At 38.5% G+C, this 13,579-nt stretch overlaps 1 protein-coding gene and 1 pseudogene across 1 annotated transcript; both read left to right on the top strand.

The window, feature by feature from the left end:
* The first annotated feature begins 2,646 nt into the window (after nucleotides 1–2,646).
* On the top strand, nucleotides 2,647–6,091 carry LOC21397588 (protein OSB1, mitochondrial). Its single transcript, XM_010091636.2, has 5 exons — nucleotides 2,647–2,801; nucleotides 3,690–4,154; nucleotides 4,463–4,601; nucleotides 5,035–5,116; nucleotides 5,452–6,091. Exons 1-5 carry the CDS (start codon nucleotides 2,647–2,649, stop codon nucleotides 5,721–5,723), a joined length of 1,113 nt encoding a protein of 370 aa, XP_010089938.2. The 3' UTR covers nucleotides 5,724–6,091.
* A 639-nt stretch (nucleotides 6,092–6,730) lies between these two features.
* LOC21397586 lies at nucleotides 6,731–9,225 on the top strand (annotated as a pseudogene).
* The last annotated feature ends 4,354 nt before the right edge of the window (nucleotides 9,226–13,579 follow it).

The raw sequence follows: 13,579 nt of genomic DNA, 5'->3' as shown, positions 1-13,579 counted from the left end.
CCCGTGAAACAGCCCATTCTAAATTCTACCGTTGGTTGGGCAAAGGGCCCAACGGGCGGCCAGTGACGGGCCTCCCGTTTGGCCCATCACGGGCCTTCCGTTTCGCACGTGACAGGCCTCCCGTTAGGCTTGTCATGGGCCGTCCGTTGGGCCCTTTGCGGGCCCAATGGTAAAAATCCGAAAATAGCTAAAAAATCCCCTATAAATACTCCTTAATTCCACCCTAAATCTCACACAACAATTCACTCTTAACTTCTCATCTCAATCTCATTCTATCTCTCAACTTGTCTCTTTCATTTTGATTTTAAGCTTTTTTCTCGCGTTCACTCATTTTCTTGCTCTTTCATTTACAAAGTTCAAGTTCAATCAATTTTTAGAAAATGGCCGCACCAAACCTCCCTGATTTTACTGCTTTTCCTGAGCTTGGTGATAAGGTATTTTTTGAGGATGAAATGATGCCTCCCAACCCCACCCCCACAGACCTAAAAAATGCTCCGGTGGATAATGCTTCAGTGCACAATGAGGAAGCTGGAGAACGCAGCAGGGGAAAAAGACCGCGAACTTCTCGGGCATGGCAGCATTTCACCGAGGAGCCCCGACCAAATTCAAAAACAGGTGAAATGGAAATTCGTGCAGTATGTAAATATTGTAAAAAACACTTTTCTAATAAAAATGGTGGGGGTACTAGTCATCTGGATAGACATTAGAAAGTATGTCTACCATTGCACCAAGGTGGGAGTGTGGACTCCCACCAACAAACACTATCACTCACATCACAGGGGTTACAAAATTTTACATACGATGCATAACGTACTCGTGAGGCACTAGCTAAATTTCTAGCTAGTGCCGAATTACCTTTTTCTTTTGCAAATGACGCGTCATTCAAAAAATTCATCCAGACGACCTTCTGCACACAAATTAAACGGGTAAGTAGAAACACAACTCGTTCTGATTGCATGAAAGTGTTTTATGCAATGAGACAATCTCTTGTTGATAATTTTAGGACTTTTAAACGGGTTAGTAGAAACACAAATTTTGTAATCGATTATGACAAACTAGACATCTTACAGTGGTGGAAGAGCAAGATCAATCATTTTCCATCACTGTCTATAATAGCTAGTGACATTCTGACAACTCCAGTATCAACGGTAGCATTAGAGCCAGCTTTTAGCGCAAACAACCGAATTCTTGACGAGAAGATAAGCAGAATGCATCCAGATATCTTGGAAGGACTAATGTGCGTTAAAGACTGGGAAGATGTCAGAAGAAGAAAACAATAATACACAGATGATTTAATGCAAGAATATTTTTCTAACTTAGAAAAAACAGAATCTTCTAAAAGTACTTAGGTTTGTAATTTACTATTCCTAGGCTCTTAGCTACTGCACTCTTTTTTCTTTCGCTAAGGTTTTATCCCGATCTCCCCATGGGTTTTACTTGGCAAGGTTTTTAACGAGGCAGTCATTTATGTGTATTTATTCTTATTATGTCAATTCAATAAAATCACATCTTTTTAGGACATATGATATTTTTTTAATTAAATTTTTTTAAAAAATACAAGGCCCGGAGCCAACCCGTCAAGGGCCTAGGCCCAGGCCCTGCCCTGACCCTTATGGACTAGGGTCGTGGGCCTAGATTGGGCCTGAGTTTTTCTCCTCAGGCCCCGCACAGGCCCGTAAGGGCCTGGTGTTGGACGTGTTGTGCCTGCCTGGTACAGCATGTTTGACACCACTAAACGTGTATGGGTGTTAATTTGCCATATTTTTTTCATTACTAATTATCCATTGCTAGTGTGTGTTCTAAATAATTATTCAAAAAACGTTCTAATTATTCAAAAAACATTAAAAAAAAATTTAACTATATTTTGTTTATTTTTACTTTCTTCAATATATTTTTGGTCATATTTTAATTTCATTATTTGTGCGTGTTCTAAATAATTATTCAAACCCTGAAAAGTATGAAACCAAAATCAATCTAACATATATAAAGGGAGTTGTAAACATATTACAATCATTGTAGCTGCGCCGATTGTCGTAATCAGGGAGAAAACCTTAAAAAAGTAGCATTTCTCCGTCGTGAGTGTGAAGAGTCGCGTTGCTCCCTCGAGAATTTAAAGCCTGAAATCTCATACGGGTACCAATGGTCGCTGTCGATTAACAGAGAATCGAGGGAGGAGAGAGAAACCACAGAGAAAGGAAAGATAAATCGAGACATAACGAACTCATGGAAAGAGAAATGAGAAAATAAAGGGAAGAAAATTAGAAAGAAAAAATAGAAGGGTAAGATTGACAAACTAACATACTCTAAATTTAGCTGAAATTTAAAAATGTTATTTACTTAACATTATTGATTAGAAAAATACTAACATACCTCCCATTCCTTTTATGTTATTAATATCAAACACTTGCATCCGTCGGATTAAAGTCGAACGCTTGTGATGATATGATCCTATATAGACAAAACTACAGCTAATTGCACTAAATCAAATTCATTAAAACCCAAAAAAAAAAAAATTAGAGAAAAAATAAGAGATTGGAATATTGGATATCCTCTGTCGCTTGCGGTGAGTAAATTCGAAAAGCTTTAGATCTCGGTGAGTGGGGTTGCCGGGCCAGTGGTCTCCACCCACTGGTGGGTCACTCCGTCATGACTGTAGCCGAAAGAGAAGTTGCAATTCCCAAGTTCGAAGCCGTCATCATCGGTGGGGAAATAAAGCTCGTGTGCAGATCTTGTAGGTGGAGAAGGACATACACGGTGGAAGAGGAGGAGATCGCGGCGGTGTCGGCGGAGGACAAGCTCGCGTAGCGGAGGAGGATGAAGTCGTGATTTCGTTGTGACCTATCGCGACTGAGGTCGTGATCTCGTCGCGACGGAGGTCACGATTTCGTTGCGACCTGTGCCAAGTAAGGTCTGTCGCAACGAAGGTCGCGATTTCATCGCAAAGTCTAGTCCTTGTCACGAGCTCCTCCACCCCTTCGGACTGGGATGCGCCAGTGTTTTTTTTATTTAAAAAAATTAGGTATGCATAACGTATCCGTATGATCCGGTACGGTAGTCACGCGCTATTAATTAAATATGCTATAAACTTTCATTGAGGTGTACGGATATGTTATATCCTGCATTTTCTCAATTGACATCACTGTTCAAACTAATAAAAAGGCCAAACACGACTGTCCAAAATACTTAGGGATGTTTGGCGGCTTAAAAATTCAAAAAAAATAATTTAAGTTCAAATTTTATTTAAATTCATGTTTTTTTTAAGTTTGAATTCAAGTTTAAATTCGAATTTAAGATTAAAATTTGAGTTTAAGTTTTCTTTTTAACTCGAGTTTAGAAACTCAAAATCAAATTAATGAATATTATTTTTTTTATTATTAAAAATACTATAACTTTTTCATTTTAATTCTGATTGAGATGATTTTTTTTATGCGTTGACAGTGAAAAGACGAATAAAACTCAACTCATATATCCTATTAAAATTTTTCATCACGATTGAGTTTTTATTAAAATACTATCTAAATATAAATTCAAGTTTTGACTTACTCAAATACAAATTTAAAAAAAATTCTTATATCAAATCATAACTCAAATATACACAATTAAATACAAACTTAAATTATAACGTCAACTCAAATTATAATTCAAATTCAACTCAAGAGCTATATCCATGTTACACTCTAAATGAACAGACTCTTACTGTCAGAAAACCCCGCTAAATTTCTTTCTCTGTCCAATCGCGCCGCCGAGAAAAGCCGGCAGACGATCAAAGGCCAGCGGAATGTTCGCAACCACGCTCATCAGTTACACATGAAGGCCGTCCGTTTTCTGGCCAAAACCAAGATTCTAATTCCACTACTTTCATCGCATCAAAGGTTCGTCCCCTTCTCTTCGTATCCGGCCACCGCCGCCACGAACCCTAGGTTTCGTAACTCCTTCTTCGACGAATCCGAAGGCAGTAGCGCAGTCTACAAGCACGCCCTCAAGTTCCAGCGCCCGACCACCATCAGATGGCAAGATCGCCTTTTTAACTCCGCCAGCTTTATCGGCACCGTCGTTCGACCCGTCGAGGCGCTAAACGCTGCCGAGAACGGGAATCTTTGCGCTTACACCGTTCTCAGCGTTAGTCTCCCCCATCAATCAAGAGGAGGCTTTAGGTAAAACGTTATTTCGTTTTTATCAGTGGAATTAGGTGCTTAAACATTTAGAAAATGAAAATTTTGCCTCCGTCTGAATTGTGAGACTATCAGGCTCCGGATTTTTTTATTTTTCTGTTTCTCTTTTGATTCGATCTTTTTTTTTTTTTTTTGTTATTTTGGATGTTTTTCTTTGCCAACATTTAGCTAATTCAAATTGTATGGCCACCAAAAAAAAAAAAAAACACTTTTGCTGAGAGAAGTTTATTTTCCTGAAGTTCATGCCTTACCAGGAAGTGATGCTAATGAGCCAACATCATTTTTGACAGGATATTGCTGAAAGTGCAGGGCGAGATGGCGGAAATGTGTTTCAAACATTTGAAAGAGAATGATCTGGTTTATGTTTCAGGTCGACTTTTTACTTCCACTAAGGCTGATGAGAACGGGAGCCTCAGATTACTCTACAAGGTTAGATTTGCTTAATTTTTGAGAGGATATTCTTTTAGTATCACTACTTGTTTTATGTTTATTCATGAAAGAATATTAATACCTTTAAATGAACACACTCATGTTTGTATGAACTAGCTGTTTTTGCTTCTTTTATTTGCAGGATATGCAAATAAAATCAGTGCCTCGTTAAAAAAATAAAATAAAATAACAATTCTTATGATGAAGGTGCTAAAAAATAAATATTTTCATTATTGTCTCCTGGACGCTGGTTCCGATTGAGACTGTCAGTTGTTTTATACGAATGAAGAAGTATTTTTGAAGGCCGTTGATTTATATAACTAGGTCTAGGAATCAGCTGAAATTTGGCATGCAAGAGGCTAGTAGATTTACTAGTTATTTCACGTCCACTTCCCTACTTATTGCTACATAATTGTTCATTTTTGCTCCTCAGGTACTAGTGAAGGAGTTGAATTATGTAACACAAAGACGTGATCCAATTTCTCAAAAGTATGAAGAACCAGAATCTGCTGAAGGTACTTTGTCTATATTCACTGCTTTAATTATATCTGTTGTGATAAAGAATATCATTAACTTAGCCTAGTCTAATGGTATGTGTTGTGGTCTTTATTTCTTATTTATAAATGTCACATGCTATGACATGTGCTAATTTTTGAGAATAACATTAGCTTATACGCAATCCGCAGCACTTTCCTCTATGTTGTCAAGCTTGAGTTGGTTGGAGTTGCTCTAAAGGATGATATGTGATTGCTATACTGTGCCGGGGCGGACTTTTCTATATGCTCTTTCTGCGCTTCACTGTGCTTTTCTTTTTGTGTATTCTTCAAAGTTTCTCTTGTGGCAAATTTAGGTAGAGCAGCTCGTTTGGAAAAGTGGAGGGATCGTCTACACTTGTGGCAAGTGTTTTTCAGCAACCCATATGAATGGTGGGATAACAGGAAACAGAAGTTGTATCCAGGAAGCCCCGATTTCAAGCACAAGGATACTGGTGAAGCTCTCTGGTTGAGCCCAAATGATCCGCCATGGATTAAGAAACAACTCCAACTGCTTGATTTAGAAATGGGCCTAGGTGAACCGGTAGGTTGCCGAGCTTGTCTTTCCAAGTGGGAATATGATGCGTAGGGAGGACAAGCATTAGAAGAAAGGGTGGTGGTAATACAGACTTGGTGCATGATTTTTAAGTCATTGTGTTTCCCTCACTAATACTGCTTAACTGCGTATTGGTTTTCTATAGGGTTGAGATTTCTTACATAGTCTCAAATTAGGAGGACTATAGTAATGGCATCAAAATACTTGGCAATGTCTGTCTAGGCCAGTTTCTCAGATAGAGGAACTCTGCTTCAGATTCTGTAAATCAGGTTTCTTTACTTGTCAGCTAATTGTGCAAAATAAATAATTGTATTGGGTAGAAATTACTTGGCAGTATTTTCGAAAGCCATGTATAATACAGAAGACAAAATATTATGCCGCAATTCCATTACCTGTTTATATGTGCTATGTCTCTATTTCATAGAGAATGACCACCGGGAAAACCTGTAACTTTACAGCTTGTGTAAGAGCTACTGAAGTTTCTTCTCTTTTCCTTAATCTTTTGATAGAGAAGAAAAAAACAAAGAAGAATAGGATAGAGGAAAAGGTGGCTGTTTATCTCTTCTTGCTTTTTGTTTCCCTAAAATATATGTTTATGTTAACTATTTTGAATAATCACTTGTTAATATGAACTATTTGATCAGCTTGTCGTTTTGTCTCTATTTTAACTCGCTAGTGTTCTTTGTGTTTAGGCTCAAAACTAGTCGTTGTTTTGTTATTTTGTTATGGTTGCTGCACAGTGCACATGGATTTGTAGTGAGACTTTAATAATATGCTAATGTTCTGATGAGTGAAAATTACTCGGACACTTCTATTATTATTATTTTTTATTATGTTTTGCTAAATTACTCGGACACTTTCTATCCAAAGGCGCCCTAGCTCCGAGAAAAACACCCGCCAGAAACGGCCATTGTTGCTGGTCCTGTTTGTTCCGAAACTTGATTCTTTACCAGGGAATTGCATCATTATTAATCCTTCTTCCTTGACTAAAAACTTTTTCACCCACCGACCTGCCACCACTAGAGGAACCCAGCTGGAAGATGCCGGTAACGGACTTCAGTGATGGCGAGATCGCGACGGAGCTCTTGAAGCTACTGTGGACAATATCCCTAAAAGTGACCTTCTGCAAATCAACCGCCGACAACCTCATATCCTACCTGCAGCAACTCCTCCCAATCATATAGGAGATCATTTATAGCGGCGTGGAGGTCTCGGCCGTCCGCCAGGCCCGGCTCGATCGCTTCTCCGAGCTCCTCCGAGACGGCATGGAGCTCGCCACCAAAGTCCTCAACTCCGTTCGTTGGAACTTCTACAAGAACCTCATGTACGCCCGCGAGCTCGAGCGCCTTGATAAGCGCGTCGCCCTCTTCATTCAGGGCCCACTCCAGGCCCACTCCAGGCCCATCTCCTCGCCGACATCCACCACCTCCACTTCTACACCGCCGAGTGCCTCGACCGCCTCCACCAGTCCAATCCCCAGATTGAGACCTCGCTCGGCTCCCTCAGGGTCGGGGTCAGACCAATTGAGGCTGGGTGGATGGAAGAGGTGCTTAGGCGAGCCGAGGAGGACGATCACCGCCAGAGTTTGGTAAATTTGGGTCTGGACTTGGGGAAGAAGAAGGTTAAGGAGATGATCGTCGGGAGAGACGACTTGGGCGTCGTTGCGATTTCTGGCATTGGTGGCTCTGGCAAAACCACTCTCGCCAGATAGTTTTGCAGAGACGATGAAATCAAATGTAAGTGAAAAAGAAAAGCTCAAAGTCAATTCTAGAAGAAAAAGAAATTTCTTGTCTGAATAAGAATCTAACTCTGGTTTTTAAATAGCTCACGTCATGGACAGAATTTTGTTCCTAACGGTGTCGCAATCTCCAAATGTGGAGCAGCTGAGGTTGAGGATTTGGGAGTTCTTGATGGCGAACGATAATCTCGGGCCCAGTTACGTTATTCCTGAATGGAACCTGCAGCGTCCAGGGAAGACAAACTTCCTAACTCTGGTCGTTTTGGATGACGTTTGGTCGCTTCAAGTGCTTGAAAGGTTGATCTTCACAATCCCCGGCTGCACAACGCTTGTCGTTTCTCGTTTCAAATTCCCCACGCTCCTTGACGCCACGTATGAAGTCGAGTTTTTGAGAGAAAGCGAAGCTCTCGCTCTGTTTTGCCACTATGCTTTTGGACAGAAATCGATGCCTCCAGATGCTAATCATAATCTGGTCCAACAGGTAACAAATAATAATAATAATGGCTTCTCAGTTCTCAATCTCAACTCAGTTAAACCATTATTTCTCTTATTTGTTTCAGATTGTCAGCGAGTGTGTAGGTCTTCCATTGGCCCTTAAGGTCATTGGGGCTTCGTTACGTCTCCAGTCAGAAATGTACTGGTTAAGTGCCAAGAACAGGTTGTTCCGTGGGGAAATAATTTGTGAATGCGACGAGAATTATTTTCTTGAGCGAATGGCTATAACCGTGAACTGCCTATCTGATCAAGTTAGGGAGTGCTTCTTGGACTTAGGAGCCTTTCCCGAGGACAAGAAGATCCCCTTGGACATCCTCATCAACATGTGGGTTGAATTACATGACATTGATGAGCAAGGAGCTTTTGTCATTCTCGTCGAGCTCACGACCAAGAATTTGCTCACCCTGGTGAAAGATGTGCGGTATGTACTCTTAAAAACTGCTTTTGATGTCCGTTGGTGCAAATTTCATCCAACACTAAAACACGTCTTTGCTCCTATAAATCGGATCAAACAACACTTCAATCAATAATTATCTTGTTATTTTTAATGTGTTAACGCTCTATTCTATTCTTGGTGTTTGCAGAGATGGAGATGGCCACACCAGTTATTGTGACGTTGCTGTTACTCAGCATGATGTTTTTAGGGACCTTGCACTGCATTTGAGTAACCCTGGTAATATTAGTGAGCGCAAGAGATTACTAATGCCAAGGAGAGAAATGGGGATTCCAATAGAATGGGAGAGGAATTCAGATCAGCCATTTGACGCTCAAATTGTTTCTATTCATACAGGTATTAGCGTCATCATTAACATAGACAAGACTATAATTATATACTTTTTTGGCAAAATTTCTTAAGTTACGAATTTATGAAAATATAGGTGAAATGAAAGAAATGGACTGGTTCCAAATGGAGTTTCCCAAGGCTGAAGTTCTCATATTAAACTTCTCATTAGAGGAATACTTCTTACCTCCCTGCAATACATGCCAAAGCTTAGGGCATTAGTAATCACAAATTACCATTCAACCAATGCATCCCTTTGCAATTTTTCCAAATTTTCGAGCTTGGCCAATGTAAGGAGTCTTTGGCTCGAAAATGTTTCGATCCCTCAGTCATCAAGTTCCAGTGTCCAATTCTCAAATTTGAAAAAACTATCCTTTGTCCGCTGCAAGATCTTTGATGAAGCAGGTTCAATGTCAGTCTCAACTTCTTTTGATCCATTGAATGACGTCCTGCTTAGTTTCTCCTGTGATCGGATGAGTTTTTCGAGTGATCAATTTAGTATATACACTGATGATATGTAACGCCCTCTAGAATTAAACATGTTTAATTATGCTAATTGTGTATATTAGTGTGCCTAAAATTGATTTTTTCTGATTAATATTGTGATTAAAGATTAAGTTTTCGAGTTATTTTAAGGACTTATAAATTACTTTCAGTTTTTCAATTTTTACCTCAAAAGTTTTTAAAAATACACTTAAATTTTAATACATTTTCCTTTTTTTTCCATTTTTCTTTTTCCTTTTTCTTTTTTTTCTTTTCTTCTTTTTCCTTTCCCTCTTTTCCTTCCCGTGCAGCCCAGCCCCCCACAACCCTCTCTCTCTTTCTTCCTTTTCTTTCCTCTGGTTCTCTCACGCCCAGCCTCTCTCTCTCTCTCTCCTTTCTTCTTCCACGCCGGCCAGCCACCTCCGGGCTCTCTCTCTCTCCCGCCGGCTGTCTCTCTCCGGTTCTCTCTCCCTTTTTCCGGTCATTTTTCTCGCTCTCAGCAGTTTGGCCGAGACACAAAAAAAAAAAAAAAAAACCGAAAATGGGAGAAACAAAGGGAAACAATGCTCCATCAACTAATTTGAGGTAAACACTTTGAAACCCACTCTTTGATTCAAATTTTAAGATTGAGAAAGTTTGATTTTGGTTAGATTTGAATAATTTTGAGTCAGGGTTTGGATTTGAACAATTGTTGTTGAAATTGATTGAAATTTAGGGGTTTTCAGTTATTGGACTTGTTTAGTTGATTGGAAACTGATTTTGATGGATTCTGGAGAATATATTTTGAAATTGAACTTGAATTGCAGGTTTGGCATTTTTCCTATTTATGCCGGCATGTTGCCGAAATTTCTTTAAAAACTTGTTTTTAAACTGAAATTAAATAGGAAACCAAACCCATGAATTGGATTTCAATCTTTAAAGAACCCCCAAATTGATTATAAAATCGTTTGTGAAATTTAGATTTGAGTCAAGGCACACTAATAGGAAACAATTAAACATGATTGAGCTTAATTCGTTGTAGGAATGCGAAATACTTCCTAAGATATTGCTTTTGTGATAAAGCTAGTGGAGAATGTCAAGTATTAAAGCTTTAAGGAAAGCGGAGGCTAGGAGAACGGAAGGCTAACCCAAGATTGATATCCGAGAGGTAGGATATTCTTGTTAGCCTCATTTTAAATGATTTTGGCCCATGAAAATGTTTTAGAACAAAACATGTTTAAAGAAAATGATTTTAAAGAAATAGCATGAGAATGCTATTAAGTTTTTCAATGATTTTGGAAATGAGATTTTAAAGAGTATTATTTTTTAAAATGAAATATCTTAAGAAATGATACAATGCATGGCGGCCTCAGAGATCAGGATGTGGGAATCGCATCCTTGGGGGCAGGTCTCGAAACCCGTACGGATCCACTTCTTGTTTAGTGGAACTATGACTCTGCACTTTTCACTAGACAGACATTTTACCGCTTCTTGTTCAGTGGTATGATGAGCTGCACACTTTCATTACACAGACATTTTTTACTATGTGAGTATTCCCTTTTTCAAAAATAAAAAAGGACGATCGGTTCCGGGTGTAATATCTTCGGACCGTGAGTACGTTTATTTAAAATGTTTTATATGATTATATCCTACTGGGCCTTCCACTCACCTTTATTATGTTTTCAATGTTTTAAACCCCTACTTCAGAGTTAGCGGTTTAGATTTGCAGCATGACAAGTGGATACCAATTGATTGAAGGTGCGAGATTCGAAGCGGTATGTTTGTTTCGAATTTACGGTTTTTAAATTCTGAGATGTACTGTATTTCTGTATGTAAAATGTATTGGTCGACATTGTCCCTGAGTTGTACTATTTTTCTTGGACTTAATGGACTGTTCTAAGTATTATTTGTGAAAGAAAGTCTCCGGAGCAAACTATATTGATATTTATGTAATTATTTTGTGATTTGGTTAAACAGTCCAGTTTAATTAAGTTAAATTTTAAATTAAACCCCAATAATCACGGCCCTATCCTTGGGGTCGTGACAATTTTTGGTATCAGAGCACGGCTTTGAATTCTATGAGAAATCGAGCCTGTGTGAGTTTTTACTGAGTTTTGTTGTTCTTTTAACAGTTTTGTGTCGGAACGTGTCGTACAATATTAGTTAATACATTATACAGTTGCACTTGAGAATTTGACGTTAGAGTCCGTTTCAATTTTCCTAGAGCACTTTGATGGATGGAATTCATATTTCTATTATCGATGTTTATCGATATGAAGATCGAGGGTAAAGTTGACTTTGAAGTTTTTGGGAAGTATTGATTTCGACCCGATGGTTATTGATTTTTTTTTCTTTCCATAAGTGCTCTTGACTCTTGTCAATTTCAAATATAAAATTAGTATTGACTTCGAAATTCTTACGAAGATTTTGGTTTTGAGATGATATTCGTCTGACTTCCACGTAGTTGAATTCCCGATATTGGTCCATTCCACTTTTGATACGTCTAACGTGGGGGTTTAAGTTGATGGAGAGCACGACTTGAAATCGAGCAAGTTTAGTGTCGCAATATAGCTTTGTATCCTAGCTACTCGTTTCAATTCACTGATGCATTCTTTTATCTCTTGAGAGTGTTTTGCTCAAGAGTGTCTACTTCATGGGTTATTGTGTCGATGAGACATCGTTCTTTCTTCTATTGACGACGATGGTGGCTATGGACTTCGTCGAGAGTTTAACGTTTATCTCTAATATTAATTATGTTCGACCTTGCGTGGAAGTGTGGTAGGTCATAACCCACAGGTTCTAGGATTCCAACTTCGAATTCTTTTCTTAATCCGTTTTGATCAGGAGTTGGTCTCTTCGTTATTATTAGTGTATTGATTCGTGAAATTTTTATATCATAGTCCTATGTCACTCAGGAATCGAAATTCTTCCTTGTCTCGAGTGTTAGTCTCGGTGATTCCCGCGTTAATTTGAACCATGTCATTGTAAGATATTGACTATGGATATTAATATTCTCTATCCTTTTGCTTTTGGGATTCGATGTTAAGTCGGAGGTACTTTTAGAGTTGATCATATCACTTATTTCATTTATAGTGAATGATTTTCATTTGGTATGGGATTTGTAGTCAATTTTGACTTTAAAAATCCTCATTCAGTCACCGGGTCTTGGAGATTCAATTGTTGATTGACTTCTAGCTGGAATTGATAATATTCTGGATATGAGATTCCAAGATGACAAAGTGTTTCCGTGTCCCATTCTATAATTCTGAAATTCATAAAGACTCGAATGAGGCGAGTGGACATATTTTATTGAAATTGGAATTTCGTTTCTTTCTCATTGATAGAATGGTTGATTGTGACAACCGATATCATGATGCTGTCAGCAGAGTCGCAAGGTGAATGTTCCTTTCTATCGTTTGGCATGTAAGAATCTACAGAAAAGGCGTAGAAAGTCTTAATTTATAGGTTCCCAGACGAATATCTTGATGAATTGTCGTATTCGCCTCTTTTCCGCCATGGAAGTGACATTCTTGCTTTTGACTTATATTCCAAGTGGTGTTTTAAATGGAAGAACTTCTTTAGCAGTTGAGGTTGAGTTCCCACAGGCTGAAGATGTTGGGTTCGACCCTCCTGAGGAGATGTCTTGTCAATTTCATGTGGAATTAGAACGGGTAGTTCTAATGATAAGTATGAACAACACTATGGATGTTTTCTAAATCAGTGTCAAACCGTGGGTGTTGCATTAAAATCAACCTTGAAGTCATTTAGTCTACGTGATGGATTTCATGCAACTATAAGAATATCCCTAGACAGGCCGTTCTGATTCTCTGTAACTTGTTTTTGAGGGCCTTGTCGATTTCCGAACCTTACGTGTAACATACCAAATTAAAGATCTACGTGTCTAATTTCTTATGGAGTTCATTTTGGAATTTTTAGAGACTTAGATAACAATTTATACATACTCCCGTCAAGATCGACGAATCTGTCATTTTATTGGATTTATGAAAAATATGGATTTGAGTTAGAATCTGATTTATGACTGAACGATTAGAAGTTTGAAGCCTTTGTGGTTGTTTAACATCAAGTATGAGTTTGAAATTTCTCTTTTAAATGTTATTGCTTTGGACTTTAATCATACTTTTCCCACTTGATCCATATGATTTTGGGGAGGATTCTAGGAGCAGCCCAAGGAAAAGCTCAGAACTTGATTATTCTCAATAAGGTTTAATATTAGCTATGTTAAAACCTTAAAATAGACTTTTCAAGCTTTGATAGGAGATTTGGATCACCCAAAAAGGAGTTTTGTAGCTTAAGTTATGAATTTTTCAATTTGTTGGAAAAAGTGTCAAAGAACCTAACTTGGACAGGTTCGATACTGTTGAATTTTGGGAATCCTTGTAGATGAATTTGAAT

This window comes from Morus notabilis, unplaced genomic scaffold, assembly GCF_000414095.1.
Source record: "Morus notabilis unplaced genomic scaffold, ASM41409v2 Scaffold250, whole genome shotgun sequence".
Classification (NCBI taxonomy): Eukaryota; Viridiplantae; Streptophyta; class Magnoliopsida; order Rosales; family Moraceae; genus Morus; species Morus notabilis.
The sequence above is the reverse complement of the archived record's forward strand: the minus strand, read 5'-3'. Positions and strand labels throughout refer to the sequence as shown.